The sequence below is a fragment of the Thalassophryne amazonica genome, chromosome 18 (assembly GCF_902500255.1).
Source record: "Thalassophryne amazonica chromosome 18, fThaAma1.1, whole genome shotgun sequence".
Lineage (NCBI taxonomy): Eukaryota > Metazoa > Chordata > Actinopteri > Batrachoidiformes > Batrachoididae > Thalassophryne > Thalassophryne amazonica.
The window spans coordinates 23,947,755-23,970,419 of record NC_047120.1 but is presented as its reverse complement, the minus strand read 5'-3'; the positions used below and the strand labels follow the sequence as shown (position 1 = coordinate 23,970,419).

The 22,665-nt window shown below is 44.0% G+C and overlaps 1 protein-coding gene across 1 annotated transcript in view; it reads left to right on the top strand.

The window, feature by feature from the left end:
- Positions 1 to 20,496, top strand: part of LOC117530551 (basic proline-rich protein-like) — a 44,564-nt gene extending 24,068 nt beyond the window's left edge. The window contains exons 3-5 of the mRNA XM_034193445.1: positions 15,122 to 15,235; positions 19,850 to 19,904; positions 20,438 to 20,496. Of these exons, the coding sequence (XP_034049336.1) occupies positions 15,122 to 15,235; positions 19,850 to 19,904; positions 20,438 to 20,496 (228 nt within the window). The remainder of the gene's footprint in view (positions 1 to 15,121; positions 15,236 to 19,849; positions 19,905 to 20,437) is intronic.
- Positions 20,497 to 22,665: the final 2,169 nt, after the last annotated feature.

Genomic DNA, 22,665 nt, shown 5'->3' with positions numbered 1-22,665 from the left:
TTCTTGGATACAGTTCTTATTCATGCACATTCATAATCAGGAGCAGCATGGAGAATGGGATCTCACATATTTGCAGGAACATAACTGAAGCATGGCAAAGCTACGCGCTCTGCAGCTTAGAGACATGGTGCAGATAGTCATGGAGCCAGGAGCATATGAGACATGGAAGTCGCACAGGAGAGTGTCTGGAATCACCAGAGAAAACAATGAGCTCCAGTATGGAAAATATAGTCAGCCAGGTTACCTTGGAATGAGCTGCGGAAAGCCCAGACATCAGAGCGCATGGAAGCGGCAGGATTGACGACGTGTAGAATCTGGCATGGTCAGGGTCACGGAGTCATGGAAGACCCATAATATGGAGATAATGCAGGTGAGAGGACATGATAAGCTGCAGCTCGCCACCTGGAGGGAAAACAGACAAACTACACACAAGGTTAAAAAAGGGCAAAGCATAGATTATTCTCGAAAGGAAACTGATTTGTGATTGCACTATTTTTGAAATTCTGACACATACAGCATGGTCACCACGTGTCACCTCCCTGCTCTATGCTCATTGGCTATGCCAAGAAAGGTAAAAGTTCATTATATTTGGACTTCAGCTCAATAAACAGCTTCAGTCATGTACCAGTATCAGTCTCCTGTACTGACTATTTACCATGTAAAGAATCCACATCCAACCCACCCTCCACCCCACTCACTATTTTCTAGGAGGAGCCTTTTTTGTCAGTTTTATTCCCTTTCTTGAAGGTAAACTAACAGACAAAAAAAAGTGACAGGAGGTACATTCAGTAAAGGTTCAGGAAAGGATACAAAAAAGGGGGATGCTGCAGACCACAATACATCGTGGGAATGGTGGCGCTTTGGCCACTCGACTGACACATTTACTTCTTGATTGATTGGTGGTGGAGGAGATGGGCAAGGGTTAGTCTCCATCACAGTGATAAATGAAATATATCTGGTGTGGGTTTGCAGTGTGAGAAGTTTGTCTTGACTTTGGACTGTTATTCAATAGCACTGAAGAGCTAATGTCTGCTGCCTGGTGGGACGGTTTTACTGCAGCCCTTCTGACCCTGAGTACCCACCTTTCTTCCATCATCCATAGGGTGGCAGGATGGCTTTGATGTGTCCTGCATCAGCCTGACCCTTCCAGTGGGAGCCTAGGGTTGGGGTGGGTCAAGGGGTGTTTGTTCCCTTATTCATACATTTTCTATGGCTTATCTGGGTCTGGGTTGCAGCGACAGTAGACCAAGCAGCATGTCCCAGGTCTTCCCTGGGGCCTCGTTCCAGTTGGATGGGCCTGGAAGACCTCCCACCTGGCTAGAAAGATGACCAGGGTCATCCTTGCTACATGCCAGAACATCTCATCCAGTTCCTTTTGATGTGAAGAACCAGTGGCTCTAATCCAAGTCTAATAATCAAGCTCCTCACCCAGTCCCCGAGTATATGCCCAGATACTCAGCCACGTGGATCTGTGACTTTGTTGTTTCCATCGTTACCCAAAGTTCACGACCATAGGTGACGATAGGAGCGTAAATGGTCTGGTAAATTGAGAGTCTTGCGTTTTGGCTCAGCTCTTTCATCACCATGAAGGTCTAGTACAGTGTCTGCAAGACCTCAGGTTTGTACCTGAGGTCTTGCAGGTCAATCTCACAGAGTTGTTTGTGATTTTTGCAGATTTCAATGTTCTGAGACTAATAAAGCAATCTCTCTCTCTCACTCTTTCTGTCTCTCTCTCACTCTCCTCACACACACACACACACACACACACACACACACACACACACACACACACACACACACACACACACACACACACACACACACACACACACACTCATCTTCAACCACTTATTTAAGATCAGGACTTGGGGGACTGGAGCCTATCCCAGCAGTCATGAGGTGTGAGGCAGGATCCACCCTGGACAGGATGCCAGTCTGTCGCAGGGCCACATACAGACAGACAAACGCATTCACACCTACGGTCAATTTAAAGTTCCCACTTGACCTAACCTGCATATCTTTGGATGTGGGAAGAAGCTGGAGCACCCGGAAAGAACCCACACAAACACGGAGAGAACCTACAAACTCCACACAGAAAGGCCACAGGTGAGAATCAAACCCATGACGCTCTCACTGTGAGGCAACATTGTTATCATAAACTAGAGCTCTTGGCAAAATTCTTATTGTACCTGCAATAATGGCAAATGTCCACCAGGTGGAGATATTTTCCATTTCAAGAACCTTGAATGTGGGCTGTTATGTGATACTGCCAACGAAGACCAACTTGTTACTCATCATCACCTTCCTAAAATAATGGCTTCAGCTATGTTTTGGAAAATATGACTTAAGCCATTATTTTAGGAAGGTGACATTATATTAGTAGATAATTTATGTTATCAGAGTATACAAATTTATTTAGAATTATACTACCTATTATATACTGGACCTGACTAGCAGAGCATTTGCAAGAGTGTCAGAGTTTTGTCTTCAGAATGCTGTCGGATTGTAGTGCCATTTAATGTTTTGACATTAATGATGCTTTAAAAATTGTATGTGTCACAGAGCCAACTATATCTTCAGCCACTAGGGGCAGAGAAAACCAACTTTCTTTAAACTTGATAAAGGGGTGGGCCATGGAAGAAACCATTAACATTTAGAGTCAATGACATTGAGATCATTTAAGTGAATTCCTCAAGAGATAAGGCACATAACTTCATTTTAAAAAATCATGCATATACAGAGTGTTATTACCTACACCAATCAAATTAATATTTTTTTTTTTTTTGTCCATACCCCATCATAGTGTCTGTGTAATCCTGCTACGTGCATAGATATGTGAAATAGTACTATGTGCTCTGGGATCAATCTCAAGTTGAATTTAAATTTATTGCTTGAACTGTCAGCAAAACTGTGTAAATATGTGTTTTGAATAATGTTCCCAACCAGCTCTTCAAAGAACATGTGCAGTGCATCTCCCCGCACTGAAAGGCAGCCTCGGCCTGACGACACAGCAGTCAGATAAGCAGGATGGATGGCACTGAGAGAATGTTTATCGGGGATGGTGCTGTGCACTGACATTAAGGATAATCATATCTATCAGCGCTCTGCCAAACATCCCCCCTGAGCTTGGCGGAGAACAAAGCCCGTGCCGTCTCTCAAAGCTAAGGTTACAGGCAGATGATGATGTACTTGTCACCGGGTGCAAATGATCCACTGTCCGGGCACTTCAGAGCGCAATGAATAGAATCCACACAATGATATGGATATCAGCCGCACAAGATATTGGCTCATTCCTCTGCTTGATAGCCACAGCTTGCTCGCTTGTTGCAGTTCTGAACTATGTGGACCCTCCAGCACCACGTAATGAGCTGCCTGCAGATAAAACACTAAAAGTGCAGGAAGAAAAAAGGCAGCTGGATAATGCAGTCCTTCATCACCTCCGCAGACATGCCCGTCTGGGCTCTGTCTCCTCAAAGTCACGGCTTGTTCAGGATTATCTCACTCTTATTACACACACCATTTAAAATCATCCTTTGTGTATGTTTGGAGTGATGTCTACACTATTAATGCTCAGAAAGAATTTGTTATTTTTACAAAAGTTCTGTGAGACTACTACAAAAGAGTATGTGGTGAGTGTGTGTGCTGTAAACTACCTACTTCAAAGCTGCAGTGTGTAGGATATCTAATGGTGAGTTTGGATAATGCCTTTTTTATCTGAGGCCATCAGATAGCATAAAGGGCCTTTCACACTGAACGCATCAGACGCGTCAGAAGCGTCAAAAGTCGATCTAAAAAGCATTATTGTCAACGAGACGCTTTGCATTTTAGATGCGTCAGAAGCGTCGCATCAAAAGCCAAGCTAAACCGATGTTTCTGACGGGAGTGCGCATTGCCGCTTGTCGGCAGGCTGACGCGTCAAAGTTCAATCCAATCCAACTTTCGACACTCTGAGCTGTGACGTACCTTTGCGTTGTCCAAAAGCAACGACGCGTTGGGCCAAAACATGGAAGACTAGTGGCAGAAACCACTGATCTCTACAAAATGGATCGGTGCAGAAACCACTGATCTATACAAAACGGATCGGTGCAGAAACCACTGATCTCTACAAAATGGATCGGTGCAGAAACCAATGATCTATACAAAACGGTTCGGTGCAGAAACCACTGATTTATACAAAATGGATCGGTGCAGAAACCACTGATCTATACAAATTAACGTGTGACAGGACTGCTCGGTTATAGAGCAGTTTTCTGAAGAAAATTCATTGGAAATGTTTTTTTGTTGTTGTTTGTTATCTCAAAATTTCTGATTACTGTTAAAAAGTTTAGAACACTTGTAATTAAAATAGCTAAATAAACCAATAAATCGTTCTTTAGAAACCTTTCATCTGTAAATTAAAACCACCTGTTATTTCAGATTAGATAATTTCTTGTTTAACATAAGGAACCTTGGATATTTATTTTTAGACAAATAAAATAACATGGAAACTTGTACATTTTTTTAAGTCTGGTAGATTTTATATCTCATTTCAACCAGAAAAACACACACTGTAAATAAATACAAATGGTTATTATAAATGCAACAGGAAATAACTTAACAATGCTGCAGTGTGATTGTAAAGTACGATTTCTGTGACATAAACCTCATGAATTTTTTTATAGCCATTTAAACTTGTAATTTCATCAAAATATGTAATTGACTTTAATGTTGTTATCAGGACAGAATCATTTCTAAAATATGAATTTGAGCACAATAAGTGGAGAGCTTCTATCTGTGCAAATGTCTTTTGACTTTGATTTATAGACATTTTTAATCATCTTTTATAGACATTTTTTGATCCATTCATTTATTGTTAAATATAAAATAAAAATGACACAGCTTTTAAAAATAAAAGTTGCTGTTGAAAGAGCCTTTTATTTAGAAGCAGGTGATGTTCTGCTGGATTCTCGGGACAAGATGAAGGTCTTCTGCAGCTTTGAACTCTGGTGGTGTTGCTGGAAAGCAGAGATGTTTCTTTCGACTGGACTTCATGGTGTTCAGCTCATCACTGGAAGTTTGGTTGTCTACACAGCAAATGTTCCTGATTGGGACAAATAAAATATTTCTTTAAATATAAAGAAACACTAAACAGTTTATATATAAAAAAGGAGAAAAAAAAAACGGCAAAAAACGCCCAAAAATAAGTTATTTAAAGTTGAGCTTTTGTGGTGTCCGAAAAAAGCTGTAGCTTTATTTGGTAAAAATAAGAAAGACTGAACCATTTTACAAATTAAAGCGTTCACTCAGATCAACTGTGCTAAAAGGCTACACTAACGTTAGCCGATCATGAAACCTTCACAGCAGTGCAGAAACGTCACGTTTTACTTTTATTTTATCCTCACCTCGATAAAGCTGCAGAACTAACCTCCGTTGGGCAAACTGGGACTTCGCATATATTCAAAAGTGCGAGATTTCGGATTGAGTGGGTTTGCTCCATCCCCCCGGCTGCCTGCCTCGCTCTGCCCAGTGATGATGCCTGAAGGCCGGCTTCTCCGTGCGGCTTGATATCCCACCAAGTCGTCAGTCCTCCCTCGGTCGGCGTCACTCTAAAAAGTAGCTGAAAAAACTTCTCCCAGCAGGGTGATGGGAGAATCGTTCTACTGCTGTTTTTAAAGCTTTTTTTGGTTCAGGCGACGCAAATTCAAGATGGCGATTGCTGAACTTTTTTCAGGTTGTGGAAACAGCCAGAGTGTGACATAGCTGCAATCTCCGCACCCTTGCCGCTTCCGAAGCGACACGTCTGACGTCACAACTGTTTTTTGGAACCAAATAACACTTTTGACCTTATTTGCAAGGTTTTTCATGGAAGTAGCATGATAACACCACAGACTCGTAGCTAGCTGCAAAACTCTGTTTTGTTTGTGTGTAAATATAACCTGTCATATATTATGTAAAAGCTACCAAGAAACAACCCTTCCAAACTATCCACAAAGGACATCCCCTCCAGGTGGACTCTCCAAAGCTCAAGGACAGGTACATTGGACCGTATGAAATCCTCAAAATCCTCAGTCCTCCCAGAAGCTGGGAGTCGGAGCTTCACTGCGGATCCACCCGGTTTTTCACGTGTCAAGAATCAAACCCCACCACACCTCACCCCTCTGTGCTCCCGGACCGGCGCCGCCTCCTGCCCGGATCATCGACGGGGAGCCGGCTTGGACAGTGCACTGGCTCCTGGACGTCCGTCGGATGGGCTGGGGGTTACAGTATTTGGTGGACTGGGAGGGGTATGGACCCGAAGAACCCTCCTGGGTGAAGGGGAGCTTCATCCTGGACCCGGCCCTCCTGGCTGATTTCTACCGCCGTCACCCGGACAAGCCTGGTCGGGCGCCAGGAGGCGCCCATTGAGGGGAGGGTCCTGTTGTGTGGGCCGCCAGAAGAGGAGGTACTGCTGGCCCACCACCAGAGGGCACCCTGCCTGAAGTGCGGGCTTCAGGCACGAGAGGGCGCTGCCGCCATGGACACAGCCGGGGGGTGACAGCTGTCACTCATTATCTCTTGACAGCTGTCACCCATCTACACTTCATCATCCCACTCCATAAAGACTGGACGTCATCTCCACCTCGTTGCCGAGATATTGTCTACCTTAGGAGGTAACCTTCTCAGCCTGCATATCCAGATAAGTGGTTACTCAGACACTGCACGAGTGTGTTAGAGGTGGAGTGGAATTCCCACCGTTGTTGTTACTGGGTGTTCACACACCCACATCTGATTGTCTCTGCTCCTCGCCAGCAGTACCAGATCCGACACGCGGAGACAGTGGCCACCTGGGGTGTTCGGGATTTGGCGGCTCCAGTATTCTCCAGGTTCGGTGGCGGAGGAAATCGTGTGGTTCCGGTTCTTCTCAGGACATACGTCCTCTATCCTCGAGCCTGCCCACACGTCACCTTTGCTAATTGACTATTGTACATATTCTGTAATCTGCTGTGTTTGGTTGTGCTTTTCACAACAGTAAAGTGTTCATATTTGACTCTTTCATTGTCCGTTCATTTACGACCCTGTTGTGGGTCCGTGTCACTACACTTTCACAACACAATATGTGCCCAAGGGGTGCTATATAAAGGGAGAAAAGCAGGGGGCCTAAGACAGACCCCTGAGGAACCTCAAATTTCATGTCACTAAGGTTAGAGGTAGTGTTACTGTACAAAACACAGTGAGAACGACTGGTCAAGTATGACGTCAGCCTAGCAAGGGCACTCCCAGTAATCCCAAAATGATTTTCCAGCCTATCAAGTAGAATATGATGATCCACTGTATCAAATGCAGCACTGAGATCTAACAGCAACAGAACCGTAGTGGTGTCCGAATCCATTGTAAGCAGTAGATCATTCACCACTTTAGTGAGAGCGATTTCTGTGGAATGATATTTTCTAAAAGCAGACTGCAGCAGCTCAAAGAGGTTATTCTCAGTAAGATAGTCTACAAGCTGCCGTGACACCACTTTTTCCAGAATTTTAGAGCAAAATGATAGATTTGATATCGGCCGATAGTTTTTCAATACACTAGGGTCAAGATTAGGTTTCTTAAGTAATGGTTTAATCACTGCATATTTGAAACGTTTAGGAACAGATCCAGAAGTTAAAGAAAGATTAATAATTTCCAGCACAATTGGCCCAAGAGTGGGCCACAGGTCCTTAAACAGTTGAGTTGGTATAGGATCAAATAAACAGGTTGTGCTTTTTATTGACGTTGAGTTTCGTCAGCATGTCTAGAGAGATACCATCAAATTCTGTAAATCTACACTCAACAAAAATATTAACGCAACACTTTTGGTTTTGCTCCCATTTTGTATGAGATGAACTCAAAGATCTAAAACTTTTTCCACATACACAATATCACCATTTCCCTCAAATATTGTTCACAAACCAGTCTAAATCTGTGATAGTGAGCACTTCTCCTTTGCTGAGATAATCCATCCCACCTCACAGGTGTGCCATATCAAGATGCTGATTAGACACCATGATTAGTGCACAGGTGTGCCTTAGACTGTCCACAATAAAAGGCCACTCTGAAAGGTGCAGTTTTATCACACAGCACAATGCCACAGATGTCGCAAGATTTGAGGGAGCGCGCAATTGGCATGCTGACAGCAGGAATGTCAACCAGAGCTGTTGCTCGTGTATTGAATGTTCATTTCTCTACCATAAGCCGTCTCCAAAGGCGTTTCAGAGAATTTGGCAGTACATCCAACCAGCCTCACAACCGCAGACCACGTGTAACCACACCAGCCCAGGACCTCCACATCCAGCATGTTCACCTCCAAGATCGTCTGAGACCAGCCACTCGGACAGCTGCTGAAACAATCGGTTTGCATAACCAAAGAATTTCTGCACAAACTGTCAGAAACCGTCTCAGGGAAGCTCATCTGCATGCTCGTCGTCCTCATCGGGGTCTCGACCTGACTCCAGTTCGTCATCGTAACCGACTTGAGTGGGCAAATGCTCACATTCGCTGGTGTTTGGCACGTTGGAGAGGTGTTCTCTTCACGGATGAATTCCGGTTCACACTGTCCAGGGCAGATGGCAGACAGCGTGTGTGGCGTCGTGTGGGTGAGCGGTTTTCTGATGTCAATGTTGTGGATCAAGTGGCCCATGGTGGCGGTGGGGTTATGGTATGGGCAGGCATCTGTTATGGACGAAGAACACAGGTGCATTTTATTGATGGCATTTTGAATGCACAGAGATACCGTGACGAGATCCTGAGGCCCATTGTTGTGCCATACATCCAAGAACATCACCTCATGTTGCAGCAGGATAATGCACGGCCCCATGTTGCAAGGATCTATACACAATTCTTGGAAGCTGAAAATGTCCCAGTTCTTGCATGGCCGGCATACTCACCGGACATGTCACCCATTGAGCATGTATACGACAGCGTGTACCAGTTCCTGCCAATATCCAGCAACTTTGCACAGCCATTGAAGAGGAGTGGACCAACATTCCACAGGCCACAATTGACAAACCTGAATCAACTCTATGTGAAGGATATGTGTTGCACTGCATGAGGCAATGGTTGGTCACACCAGATACTGACTGGTATCCCCCCAATAAAACAAAACTGCACCTTTCAGAGTGGCCTTTATTGTGGGCAGTCTAAGGCACACCTGTGCACTAATCATGGTGTCTAATCAGCATCCTGGTATGGCACACCTGTGAGGTGGGATGGATTATCTCAGCAAAGAAGTGCTCACTATCACAGATTTAGTGTTGTATGGCTGGGGGGCCTGGCTGCCTTTTTGTTTCTGTCTTTTGTTTTTCCTTCCAGGTGGCTTGCATTTGGGACTGAGTGGCTGTGTTGCTGAGGTTATCAGGACCTCACCCTGATCACCTGCGGCTCGTCAGGACTCACAGCTGAGGTGGTATCTATATGGATTGGAACATGGTGGCATTTAAGACTGGAGTATACAGTGTGTATTGCCAGAGGCTCGACCTTGTGACCAGATGGGTGAGATCGTCGTCTCGGGAGCCATCTCATCATCAGTGGATGCAGAGAACGTCCAGGGTTTTGATGCACGGTACTGTGAAAAAGGAGGGGGTGAGGTCTCACGCTCGTCAGCACACTTCCTGAGGTACGTTAGATTTGTGACTAACATTTATACAGTCAGTAAATGTGGTGTCCCTCACACCTTTTTATATTGAGCTGTATGTAGTCATGTATCGGCTTCCACTTGCAGTGGAGTTTTGTGACGGATGTTCCATGCCTGCAGGTTGGAAGTTGATTAGTAATCAAGCCAGGAAGTGTTGCTGTTTGTACACCTTTAAGTGTTCTACTCTGTGTGTAGAGTGTGACTCACATAATGGCTCCGGGACCGTTAGCGCTGCTGTGGAGCTCACCACGCCAGACCGCACTTTCTGTTATTTTGTATCACTGTTATGTATTAAATTCAGTTAGCCTTTGTACCGTGCTCTGTTATTTCATTACTGGGTCCTTCAAACGCTGGTCGGTCTTCCGAGCTGCGTCCGACACATAACATTTAGACTGGTTTGTGAACAAGTATTTGAGGGAAATGGTGATATTGTGTATGTGGAAAAAGTTTTAGATCTTTGAGTTCATTCTCATACAAAATGGGAGCAATCCAAAAGTGTTGCGTTTATTTTTGTTGAGTGTAGGTAATCCCTCAGTAATGGCAGGGTTGTAGTGGCTGGGTTCCGGCATGCTGGGATATGTTCAACCTAATGTTATCTATTTTCTTCTCAAGTAATCCAGGAAATCTTGTGCTGTAAAAGGAAAGCAAACTACAGGTGGTTGTCCATGAATAAGTGTTGCCACCGTGTTGAACAAGAACTTTGAGTTATACTGGTTTTTGTTGATCAAATCATAGTAATAGGTCCGCTTTCTAGCCAATAGTGCATGCTTATAGTCTAAGATAGCATCACGCCATGCAAGGTGGAATACTTCTAATTTTGAACGACGCCATTTCCGTTCTAGACCTCTTGCTTTATGCTTGAGGTCACGCAGGTAATCATTGAACCAAGGTGACTGCGATTTGGGGAAGCGCGGTTTCAACACAGGTGGTGCAATCATATCGAGTGTAGTTTTGAGCACTGAGTTTAAATCCACAAGTCTGTCTACTGACTTGGTATTTGTCAAAAGTGAGGCTAAGACATCAGGCAATCTAGCTTCTAGTTCAGTCTTAGTTGAGGAGTTGATGCATCACCGTAATGATAAATAAGGTTGTTGCTCCACTTAACACGGCAGTGAAACTGTAAACTTAATAAGTGAGTGATCAGAGACCACTGATGTAAGAGGCATGATGTCAATATTCATGACAGCAATACCACGTGTGAGAACCAGATCCAGGGTATTTCCACTAATGTGCATTGAATCCTGAATGCATTGCCGAAATCCTAATGCATCCACAATTTCCATAAATGATTTGCAGAGGGGATCAGAAGGCTTATTTATATGAACGTTAAAGTCACCAATGATCAGAATGTTATCTGCTCTCGTTGACAAGTTAGAAATGAATGCACCAAATTCATCTAAGAATTCAGAATATGGGCCAGGAGGCCTATATACAGTGACAAAGTGATACGGCTGATTTTTATTCTTCTGACCTTGGCAATGCGTAATATCCTGAGCAGATATCCAACAAATATCCAACCGCTAATAAGCTAAACCTAGATTTATAAATAAGAGCTACACCCCCGCCTTGCTTCGCATCACGAGGGATGTGACTAAATGTATATACTGGTGGGCAGGCCTCATTAAGGGGAGGACAGCTGTAGGTTTAAGCCAGGTTTCACATAACTCAATCATATCTAAGTGATGATCAATAATTAAATCATTAATCTTCAATGATTTTGAGGGACATTGATCTATGTTAATGAGACCCAGTCTAAGGACCTCAGTGGGGTTTGTCAGTGAGCTGTTTTGGGTTTAGGGGTGGTTCCAGAGTGGCATATATAAGATGCCTAGAAGTAGGTTTAGGTTTGAGACATTCCACACGCATTGTAGGTAGCAGACATGAAATCTTTGATATTGCTGGAACAACCATTGGGCCATCCTCAATTTCAACTGATCCAATATAGTAATGGGTATTAAGTTTGCAAAGCATATTCCTCTATGATTTTTATGGACACGTCTACGGGAGCATGATTTGGAAAGACCCACACCCTGTCTACATATAAGGTCTCACAGTTGACAGTGCATGTCAGAGCACAAACCAAGCATGAAGTCAAAGGAATTGCCTGTAGACTTCTGAGACAGGACTGTCTCAAGGCACAAATCTGGGGAAGGGTACAGAAACATTTCTGCTGCTTTGAAGGGCTCAATGCGCACGGTGGCCTCCATCATCTATAAATGGAAGAAGTTCAGATCCACTGGACTCCTTCTAGAGCTGGCTGCCTGTCTAACACTGAGCACTCCGGGGAGAAGGGCCTTAGTCAAGGAGGTGACCAAGAACCCAAATATCACTCTGTGAGAGCTCCAGCATTCTTCTCTAGAGAGAGGAGAACCTTACAAAAGGACAACCATCTCTGCAGCAATCACCAATCAGGTCTGTATGGTAGAGTGGCCAGACTGAAGCCACTCCTTCGTTAAAGGCAGATGGCAGCCCACCTGGAGTTTGCCAAAAGGCACCTGAAGACCATGAGAAACAAAATTCTCTGATATGATTAGACAAAGATTGAACACTTTGGCATGAATGATAGGTGTCATGTTTGGAGGAACTGAGAGACTAGTCAGGATTGAGGGAAATATTAATGCTGCAATGTACAGAAACATCCTGGATGAAAACCTGCTCCAGAGTGCTCTTGACCTCAGACTGGGGTGACCGTTCATCTTTCAGCAGAACAATGGACCCTAAACACACAGCCAAGATATCCAAAGGAGTGGCTTCAGGACAACTCTGTGAATGTCCTTGAGTGGCCCAGCCAGAGCCCAGACATGAATCTGATTGAAAATCTCTGGAGAGAGCTGAAAATCGCTGTGCACCGATGCTCCCCATCCAGCCTGATGGAGCTTACGAGGTGCTACAAAGAGGCATGGACAAAACTGCCCAAAGATAGGTGCACCAAGCTTGTGGCATCATGTTCAAAAAGACTTGAGGCTGTAATTGCTGCCAAAGGTGCATCAACTTATGAGAAAGGGCGTGAATACTTTCGTCTTTTTTTAATAATTATTTTTAACAAATTGCAAAATTTCAAAAAAGCTTTTTTGTGTTGTCATTATGGGGTGTTGCGTGTGGAATTTTGAGGGAAACATTAATTTATTCCATTTTGGAATAAGGCTGTAACATAAACTGTGGAAAAAGTGACTTTTGCATTCAAGCGAGTGATTAAAAAATTGAAAAAGCTATTCCTAAGTTGTTTGGCTTTGAGTTTGTACATATTTCCAGGTCATTTATAGATGCAGCTCACAGGTCAACGCTTTGCTTCTTACTTCCTAAAGCAATGGCATTTCTTTTGTCTCATATTGGGTACCTGCCATTTAACATCCTCTTCTTTTAGACCATTGTTCATTAGAACTTCCTGTTCTGGATTCAGTTTGTGTCCTCTTTCCATTAATTGCCTAATATGAGCTGTGCATCAGTTACTAAATGGTGAGTTGAGTAGTTCATTTAACAAAGCACATGGCACGGAATACAGAGGGGAGTTCAACAGTTTGTTTGATTCAGTGCTACTGTCAAAAACACCATGTAAATAAACGAGGACTGCCAAGGAATGTTTGGCAGTGGAGAGTTTTGTTCACTTTCGAGATTAGTTTATTGAGATTCATGCCGTCACAAACAATCCATCACTCATCAGAGAATTATGGTTGCCTCATTTGTTTTATTGCTCTATGATGAACAAATCAGATTAGATGCAAGAGGACTTTAGAAGTTTAGCGATAATGAAGAACCTTCAAGTAGGGCCTGATTATCTGTCGTGGTTGACCCAGGAACTGACAAATAGGACCCAGAATGTAGACACAACCTGAAGACCGAACAGTTTTTACAGTTTATTTTTGGTGAGATGTCGGCAGGCTTGGCTAGAATGGTCCCACAGTGGAAGACAGGAACAGCTGAAGACTGAAGCAAAGCAGATGGCAACTAGGATTCTGGGGGATCTGAGGCAGAGTGAAAACAGGTACACCTTGTGTTTTAAGAAGACACCACCAAAAAACACAAAACATGAAAACATCCTCTCAGAGATTAGGCCTAGACATTGGTACCACAGTGGAGGCCAAAAGATCTGGCAGCGTTTGGATGTTTGAGCCACGGTTAAATACTCAGTGGCTTGATTGGAGATAAGTTGCAGGTGAGCAGACTCAGCAGCAAGCCCAGCAACACAGAGACACACCAGGGAGGGAAATCGACAAGACACATAAGGAAAGAGAAAGGCAAAGTCTAACCGTTACATTATCTCTATGGAGGAGGAAGAAGAATCCATTCATTGAGCATCTCTACTTGTGGATGACACTCATACCTCTCTACCGAAGACCATATCAAGAGAACACTCACCACAAGTAGCAGAACAACCCTACAACTCGAAGCAGCTGTCCAGTGCTTCTGATCCACAGTTGTCCTACGCCCATCATTGGGGTCAATGTTGAAGGCTGTTATGATTTGTTTCATACAGTCCTTGAAAACCTTTTTTGGCCTTCCATCAATTCAGAGAAGAGGACTTGTTTTGGGAGTCAGTCAATCTCACATTTTTTGAGTTGGGGAAAAGCCACCGTAGCTCTCCACTTAGACAAGACTGGATCTCAGGAGCACTTTGATGTTTGAGATGTTTGAGTTCAACCAAAATATGTATTTAGGTGTTTAACTAAGATAATTGTGAGTCTTTAATGTGAGTTTTATATACATATATATATATATATATATATATATATATATATACGAGGTATATATATATAAAAAGCATGTTCTTGTTAGGGTTGCATGTCGGGAACCGGTTCTTTTCGGGTGTCCTTAAGAAATGATTCAACCCATCGACATCAATTACCTTTTTCCTTCACGATTCCCTTATCGGTCCTTCAGAGTGGCCTAGATAGTTAACTGGAAATTAACTATGGACAATCATGTGACTCCTTGCAATTAAATATTTTAATCAATTGATAGCGCCAATATCTACTGTATCTATCTATCTACAGTATACTATAAACACACAGTCATTTTCTGGTGACGTTGTTTCTGGCTGTGACTCACACTGCTGTGGCATTCGACAACTCCTGCCTTTATTGTAATCAGCTTTCAGCCCTGCTCCTTTGATCCTTTGCTTTCTTTTGTGCGGCACACCTCATCACCTTTATTTTCTGCCATAATTGCATGGGAAAGATCTTCCCTTTGATATTGTCTGCATGCCAAATCACAATCGGGGAAAGGGTGTTGAAAAGTGTCATGTGCACTGTCTGCGGGAGAAAAAGGGTTCATACACCTGTGGAAGACAAACAGGGTTTTCACAGAAATGACATATCTATCAACCCAGCACAGGATATGAACTGTTCTGTCATCTTAATGGTGAAGGGGTTTTGCTTAGCGGAACAGTGGGTGCTGACAGACATGTGTTGCACACGCTGAACCGTCTGGCAGCTGGCATCCCCGGCTCTGTGCCTCTTCTCTTCCAGGCCCCTTGTCTCATCTCCTGGCTCTAATCTGCAGACAGTCGTCTCCTCCGGGCTCATCACACAGCTGCTGAGTGGAGCTGAACAGGATCCACTAACCCTACCTCCCCCGCCCGTCATCACCCGGCCTCCGCCCTACCAGCAGTGTCAGGTGAGGTTGTCCACAGTCTCCTGCTAACACAGCTCCAAACTATCCACGGAAGCGAACATGCAACAACTTTGAAGTTAAGGCAGAACGTGTTCACCTTATCGCAGTCTTGCTCGCTTGTAGATTAGATTAGCTAGAACTTTAATGATCCCTTGGGAAGGCTCGCTCAGGGAAATTGAGGTTTCAGCAGCATTGTATAGCAGCACACAGGATAAGAAGCACACAGAGCATCAAAGTGAAGTAAACAAAAAAAAAACAGTTTGCAAATATAAATATAAATACACAATATAAATACCAGACATACTGATCAATACAGGTGTCGCAGACCGAACGGTCCGCCCCTAAAAATCAGTCCGCCTTTTGCATCTGCGCATGTGTCATTTCGGACCACAGCAGCACATCTGAGTCTCTTCACCAAAAGTGATCAAATGGATGATTGGGATTATTAACCATCAGATGATAAAGGTAAAACCTCTTAAATCATTCTGAAGTCAGTTTTAAGCAGAAACAAGGTGAAATTCCGTGATGCATTGAAATGACCGACGTGCAGTGAATGCATCAGCTAGCAGCTCATTTAGCCGCAGTGCTCTGATCGCTTCCGCCGCTTTTTATGATGAAATAATGCTGAATTTATGCGGAAATGTTTGTCGTACAAAAGCTTCACATATCTGTCACTGAGACAGATGATTACTGGAGTGCAGTTTGAAGAAACGAGGTTTTCATCTGTGAACCGCGGCTAATGACGCATGCGTAGATGCAAAAGGCGGGCCGATTTTTAGGGGGAGACCATTTGGTTGGTGACACTGGTATACTGGCTACCCGACAGTAGATTTTGCTGAGTTAAATATACTCTATTATAGAGTAAAATCAGCTCTACCGTCTTGTCAAATCTAGTGTTTCTACTCCAATAAGAGTAGATTTTATACTGTGACAGAGTTGATTGAGCACTAGAGTATATTTAACTCCATTTGGACTGGCACCAAATGTTATCCCAGCAGAGTAACTTTTACTCTGCAAAATTTCCCGTCCTCTGTCTTCCTGTTACTCCTCCTCCCCCTGAGTGAGGAGTTGTACAGTCTGATGGCCTGAGGGACAAAGGCGTTTTTCAGTCTGTTGGTCCTGCACTTGGGAAGAAGCAGTCTGTAGCAGGATTTTACCACCCAAGAGCTCTTGGTATCATTACATTTTGTTCTGCTTTTAAAGGTTAGGGGTCCAGACGGAACCGTCTGGACCGTTACAAGGAGATGGACTCAAATGCTAGGGAGCAAGAACCAGAACAGGTTGTGAATAAAAAGAGCTTTAATTACAAAAAACAAATAACTGAGGTGCTTCAGGAAGCCTGCTGAGCCGAGATGGGCCCATATATAGTGGTGGAAGTCGGGAGCCGCAGAGCACACATGGCCAGACTTGGGAGTCTGAGACCGAGCTGGAGTCCTGGAGCATTTAGAGCTGGAACCAGGACCAGGTGGGACGCAGAGAGCCGAGGACGAGGAACAAAGAGGATGGAGAACAGAGGTGAGTGATTGCACTCGTAACACTGAAAGCCTTAACCAAAAAACAGTTCACTGATGGGTTAAACAGGAATGTTCTTGGGTCCAAAAATAAAGTTCACTGTCTAGGAAATAAGGTTCTGTGTTCAGGAATTGTAAGTAAGTAAGTAAGTAAGTAAGTAAGTAAACTTTATTTATATAGCGCTTTTCACAGACAGGGGTCACAAAGCGCTTTACAAGGTAAAACAATAAAAATATACAGTAAAACACTCAGTACTAAAAGATTATTGGCCATGAAAAGCCTGTTTAAAAAGTAGAGTCTTTAGTTGCTTTTTGAACATCTCAACAGAGTCCAGGGATTGCAGGGACAGAGGGAGTTCGTTCCAGAGACGAGGCGCTACGGCTTTAAAAGATCGGTCTCCTCGAGTTTTAAAGGAGGTTCGAGGAACCATCAACAGGTTCTGACCTAAAGATCTGAGGCTGCGGGCTGAGGTGTAAGGCTGAATCAAGTCAGCAATGTAATCAGGAGCCTGACCATGTAGTGCTCTGAAAGTCAAAACCAAGACTTTAAAATTAATTCTGGAGGCAACAGGGAGCCAGTGGAGGGATTTCAAGATAGGCGTGATGTGGGCTCTCCTGTTGGTGCGGGTCAGAAGCCTCGCAGCAGAGTTCTGGACATACTGCAACTGATTTATCTCCTTCTTACCCAGGCAAGTGAACAGGCTGTTGCAATAGTCCAACCGCGTGGAGACAAAGGCATGGATGATTTCCTCTAATTCTTTCTGTGACACCAATTGTTTAAGTTTGGCGATATTTCGCAGTTGAAAGAAGCAATTCTTCACAAGCTTGCTTGCGTGCTGAGCAAGAGACATTCCTTCATCAAAAATAATGCCAAGGTTTCTAAGGCTTGTTTTTGCCGTTAAGCCCAAGTCACCAAGGAGGCTCCTGATAACAGGAACAGCACTGTCAGTGGCAACAATAAGTGTCTCAGTTTTTTCAGAGTTCCGTTGCAGACGGTTTCCATTAAGCCACTTCTTCACCTGTGACAGGCAGTCAAATAAAGAGTTCAATTTGTGAACTTCTGAAATCTTAAAGGAACAGTATAGTTGTAAGTCGTCCGCAAACAGGTGGTAGGAAATATCCCTGAAGTCCTGAATCAACTGGCCGAGGGGAAGGACATACAATTGAAACAGCAGTGGCCCCAAAACAGAACCTTGCGGGACACTATACTGTAAAGCAGCTGTTTTCAATAGTTTATGGCCAGCCAACACACTAAAGGTCCTCTCCTCCAAGTATGAGGCAAACCACTTCAGCACAGACCCCGACAACCCTACCAGATCGCGCAGCCGGTTGACCATAATGCTATGGTTGACGGTGTCGAAGGCTGCGGACAGGTCTAGCAGGACTAGGACCGTGCATCTTCCTGCGTCAGCGGCCATCATGATATCACTAGACACTCTCAGTAGTGCGGTCTCGGTGGAGTGGTGTTTCCGAAAGCCTGACTGAAAAGTGTCATAGATGTTGTGCATCTCAAGGAAAGACGTTAGTTGTTTTGCGACCACTTTTTCCAGTATTTTTGCTAGAAAGGGGAGCTCCAATATTGGCCGTAAATTCTTAAGCTCAGACTGGTCCAAGTTAGGCTTTTTGAGTCTTGGTTCCACCACAGCATGTTTAAATGAGCTCGGAAAGAGACCGGATGACAGGGACATGTTGAACATTTTCATGACCCATGGCCCGATTGAGTCAAAAGTATCTAAAAAAAAAGCTTTGAGGGAAGGACATCAAATGGGCATGAGGTCAGGTTCATTTTAGTTGCAACTGCTGCAATGTCTTCTAGTGACACTCGGTTGAAAGACGACCAGACCTGTAGTGGCAGTTCAGGCCGGACTGGGCCAGACCACAAGGGGTCAGTAAAGGCATTTTTTATGTGTCTGACCTTATCAACAAAGAACTCCAAGAGGTCAGTGCCATCTGCTTTACAAAACTCAGAGGTTGCAGAGGCAGCATGGGACACGAGAGAGTTAATTGTGTTAAAAAGCACCTTTGGATTTCCCTTATTGGACATTATCAGGCGATGGAAATATTTAGATCTTGCCTCTCTTAATGCATCATTTAACGTGGAAATAAGGTCCCTGAGATGTAACCTATGGACCTCAAGGTGCGTGGATTTCCACAAGCGCTCCGTTTTCCGACACAGTCTTCTTAACTCCAAGATACTGTCATTTATCCATGACAGTATCCATGACTTCTCACGGACATTATTTGTTTTGAAAGGGGCCACCAAGTCCAATAATGTGGCACAGTGAGAGTTAAAATGATGCATAAGATCATTGACATCCATACAGTCATTAAAAGCACTGGGATGAAATAAGGCACAAAATCTGTCAGCTGTAGTTTGTGTAATGATCCTCCTTTCTGCCCTTTTAGAGACAGGCCTAGGCTCAGGGGGAACATCACAGGGGGAATTGTTCACAGTTCATGAATTATCTCCAGATGTCAGAGGTCAGGTGCTGCACAACTTGTGACACAGTTCCAACTAAGCAGGACTTGACTTTAGAAACGACTTGAAAAGTTCTAGGTACTAGTTCTTGGATACAGTTCTTGGAAACAGTTCTTGGATACAGTTCTTATTCATGCACATTCATAATCAGGAGCAGCATGGAGAATGGGATCTCACATATTTGCAGGAACATAACTGAAGCATGGCAAAGCTACGCGCTCTGCAGCTTAGAGACATGGTGCAGATAGTCATGGAGCCAGGAGCATATGAGACATGGAAGTCGCACAGGAGAGTGTCTGGAATCACCAGAGAAAACAATGAGCTCCAATATGGAAAATATAGTCAGCCAGGTTACCTTGGAATGAGCTGCGGAAAGCCCAGACATCAGAGCGCATGGAAGCGGCAGGATTGACGACGTGTAGAATCTGGCATGGTCAGGGTCACGGAGTCATGGAAGACCCATAATATGGAGATAATGCAGGTGAGAGGACATGATAAGCTGCAGCTCGCCACCTGGAGGGAAAACAGACAAACTACACACAAGGTTAAAAAAGGGCAAAGCATAGATTATTCTCAAAAGGAAACTGATTTGTGATTGCACTATTTTTGAAATTCTGACACATACAGCATGGTCACCACGTGTCACCTCCCTGCTCTATGCTCATTGGCTATGCCAAGAAAGGTAAAAGTTCATTATATTTGGACTTCAGCTCAATAAACAGCTTCAGTCATGTACCAGTATCAGTCTCCTGTACTGACTATTTACCATGTAAAGAATCCACATCCAACCCACCCTCCACCCCACTCACTATTTTCTAGGAGGAGCCTTTTTTGTCAGTTTTATTTCCCTTTCTTGAAGGTAAACTAACAGACAAAAAAAAGTGACAGGAGGTACATTCAGTAAAGGTTCAGGAAAGGATACAAAAAAGGGGGATGCTGCAGACCACAATACATCGTGGGAATGGTGGCGCTTTGGCCACTCGACTGACACATTTACTTCTTGATTGATTGGTGGTGGAGGAGATGGGCAAGGGTTAGTCTCCATCACAGTGATAAATGAAATATATCTGGTGTGGGTTTGCAGTGTGAGAAGTTTGTCTTGACTTTGGACTGTTATTCAATAGCACTGAAGAGCTAATGTCTGCTGCCTGGTGGGACGGTTATTACTGCAGCCCTTCTGACCCTGAGTACCCACCTTTCTTCCATCATCCATAGGGTGGCAGGATGGCTTTGATGTGTCCTGCATCAGCCTGACCCTTCCAGTGGGAGCCTAGGGTTGGGGTGGGTCAAGGGGTGTTTGTTCCCTTATTCATACATTTTCTATGGCTTATCTGGGTCTGGGTTGCAGCGACAGTAGACCAAGCAGCATGTCCCAGGTCTTCCCTGGGGCCTCGTTCCAGTTGGATGGGCCTGGAAGACCTCCCACCTGGCTAGAAAGATGACCAGGGTCATCCTTGCTACATGCCAGAACATCTCACCCAGTTCCTTTTGATGTGAAGAACCAGTGGCTCTAATCCAAGTCTAATAATCAAGCTCCTCACCCAGTCCCCGAGTATATGCCCAGATACTCAGCCACGTGGATCTGTGACTTTGTTGTTTCCATCGTTACCCAAAGTTCACGACCATAGGTGACGATAGGAGCGTAAATGGTCTGGTAAATTGAGAGTCTTGCGTTTTGGCTCAGCTCTTTCATCACCATGAAGGTCTAGTACAGTGTCTGCAAAACCTCAGGTTTGTACCTGAGGTCTTGCAGGTCAATCTCACAGAGTTGTTTGTGATTTTTGCAGATTTCAATGTTCTGAGACTAATAAAGCAATCTCTCTCTCTCACTCTTTCTGTCTCTCTCTCACACACACACACACACACACACACACACACACACACACACACACACACACACACACACACACACACACACACACTCATCTTCAACCACTTATTTAAGATCAGGACTTGGGGGACTGGAGCCTATCCCAGCAGTCATGAGGTGTGAGGCAGGATCCACCCTGGACAGGATGCCAGTCTGTCGCAGGGCCACATACAGACAGACAAACGCATTCACACCTACGGTCAATTTAAAGTTCCCACTTGACCTAACCTGCATATCTTTGGATGTGGGAAGAAGCTGGAGCACCCGGAAAGAACCCACACAAACACGGAGAGAACCTACAAACTCCACACAGAAAGGCCACAGGTGAGAATCAAACCCATGACGCTCTCACTGTGAGGCAACATTGTTATCATAAACTAGAGCTCTTGGCAAAATTCTTATTGTACCTGCAATAATGGCAAATGTCCACCAGGTGGAGATATTGTTCCATTTCAAGAACCTTGAATGTGGGCTGTTATGTGATACTGCCAACGAAGACCAACTTGTTACTCATCATCACCTTCCTAAAATAATGGCTTCAGCTATGTTTTGGAAAATATGACTTAAGCCATTATTTTAGGAAGGTGACATTATATTAGTAGATAATTTATGTTATCAGAGTATACAAATTTATTTAGAATTATACTACCTATTATATACTGGACCTGACTAGCAGAGCATTTGCAAAAGTGTCAGAGTTTTGTCTTCAGAATGCTGTCGGATTGTAGTGCCATTTAATGTTTTGACATTAATGATGCTTTAAAAATTGTATGTGTCACAGAGCCAACTATATCTTCAGCCACTAGGGGCAGAGAAAACCAACTTTCTTTAAACTTGATAAAGGGGTGGGCCATGGAAGAAACCATTAACATTTAGAGTCAATGACATTGAGATCATTTAAGTGAATTCCTCAAGAGATAAGGCACATAACTTCATTTTAAAAAATCATGCATATACAGAGTGTTATTACCTACACCAATCAAATTAATATTTTTTTTTTTTTTTTGTCCATACCCCATCATAGTGTCTGTGTAATCCTGCTACGTGCATAGATATGTGTGAAATAGAGGTACTATGTGCTCTGGGATCAATCTCAAGTTGAATTTAAATTTATTGCTTGAACTGTCAGCAAAACTGTGTAAATATGTGTTTTGAATAATGTTCCCAACCAGCTCTTCAAAGAACATGTGCAGTGCATCTCCCCGCACTGAAAGGCAGCCTCGGCCTGACGACACAGCAGTCAGATAAGCAGGATGGATGGCACTGAGAGAATGTGTTATCGGGGATGGTGCTGTGCACTGACATTAAGGATAATCATATCTATCAGCGCTCTGCCAAACATCCCCCAGTGAGCTTGGCGGAGAACAAAGCCCGTGCCGTCTCTCAAAGCTAAGGTTACAGGCAGATGATGATGTACTTGTCACCGGGGTGCAAATGATCCACTGTCCGGGCACTTCAGAGCGCAATGAATAGAATCCACACAATGATATGGATATCAGCCGCACAAGATATTGGCTCATTCCTCTGCTTGATAGCCACAGCTTGCTCGCTTGTTGCAGTTCTGAACTATGTG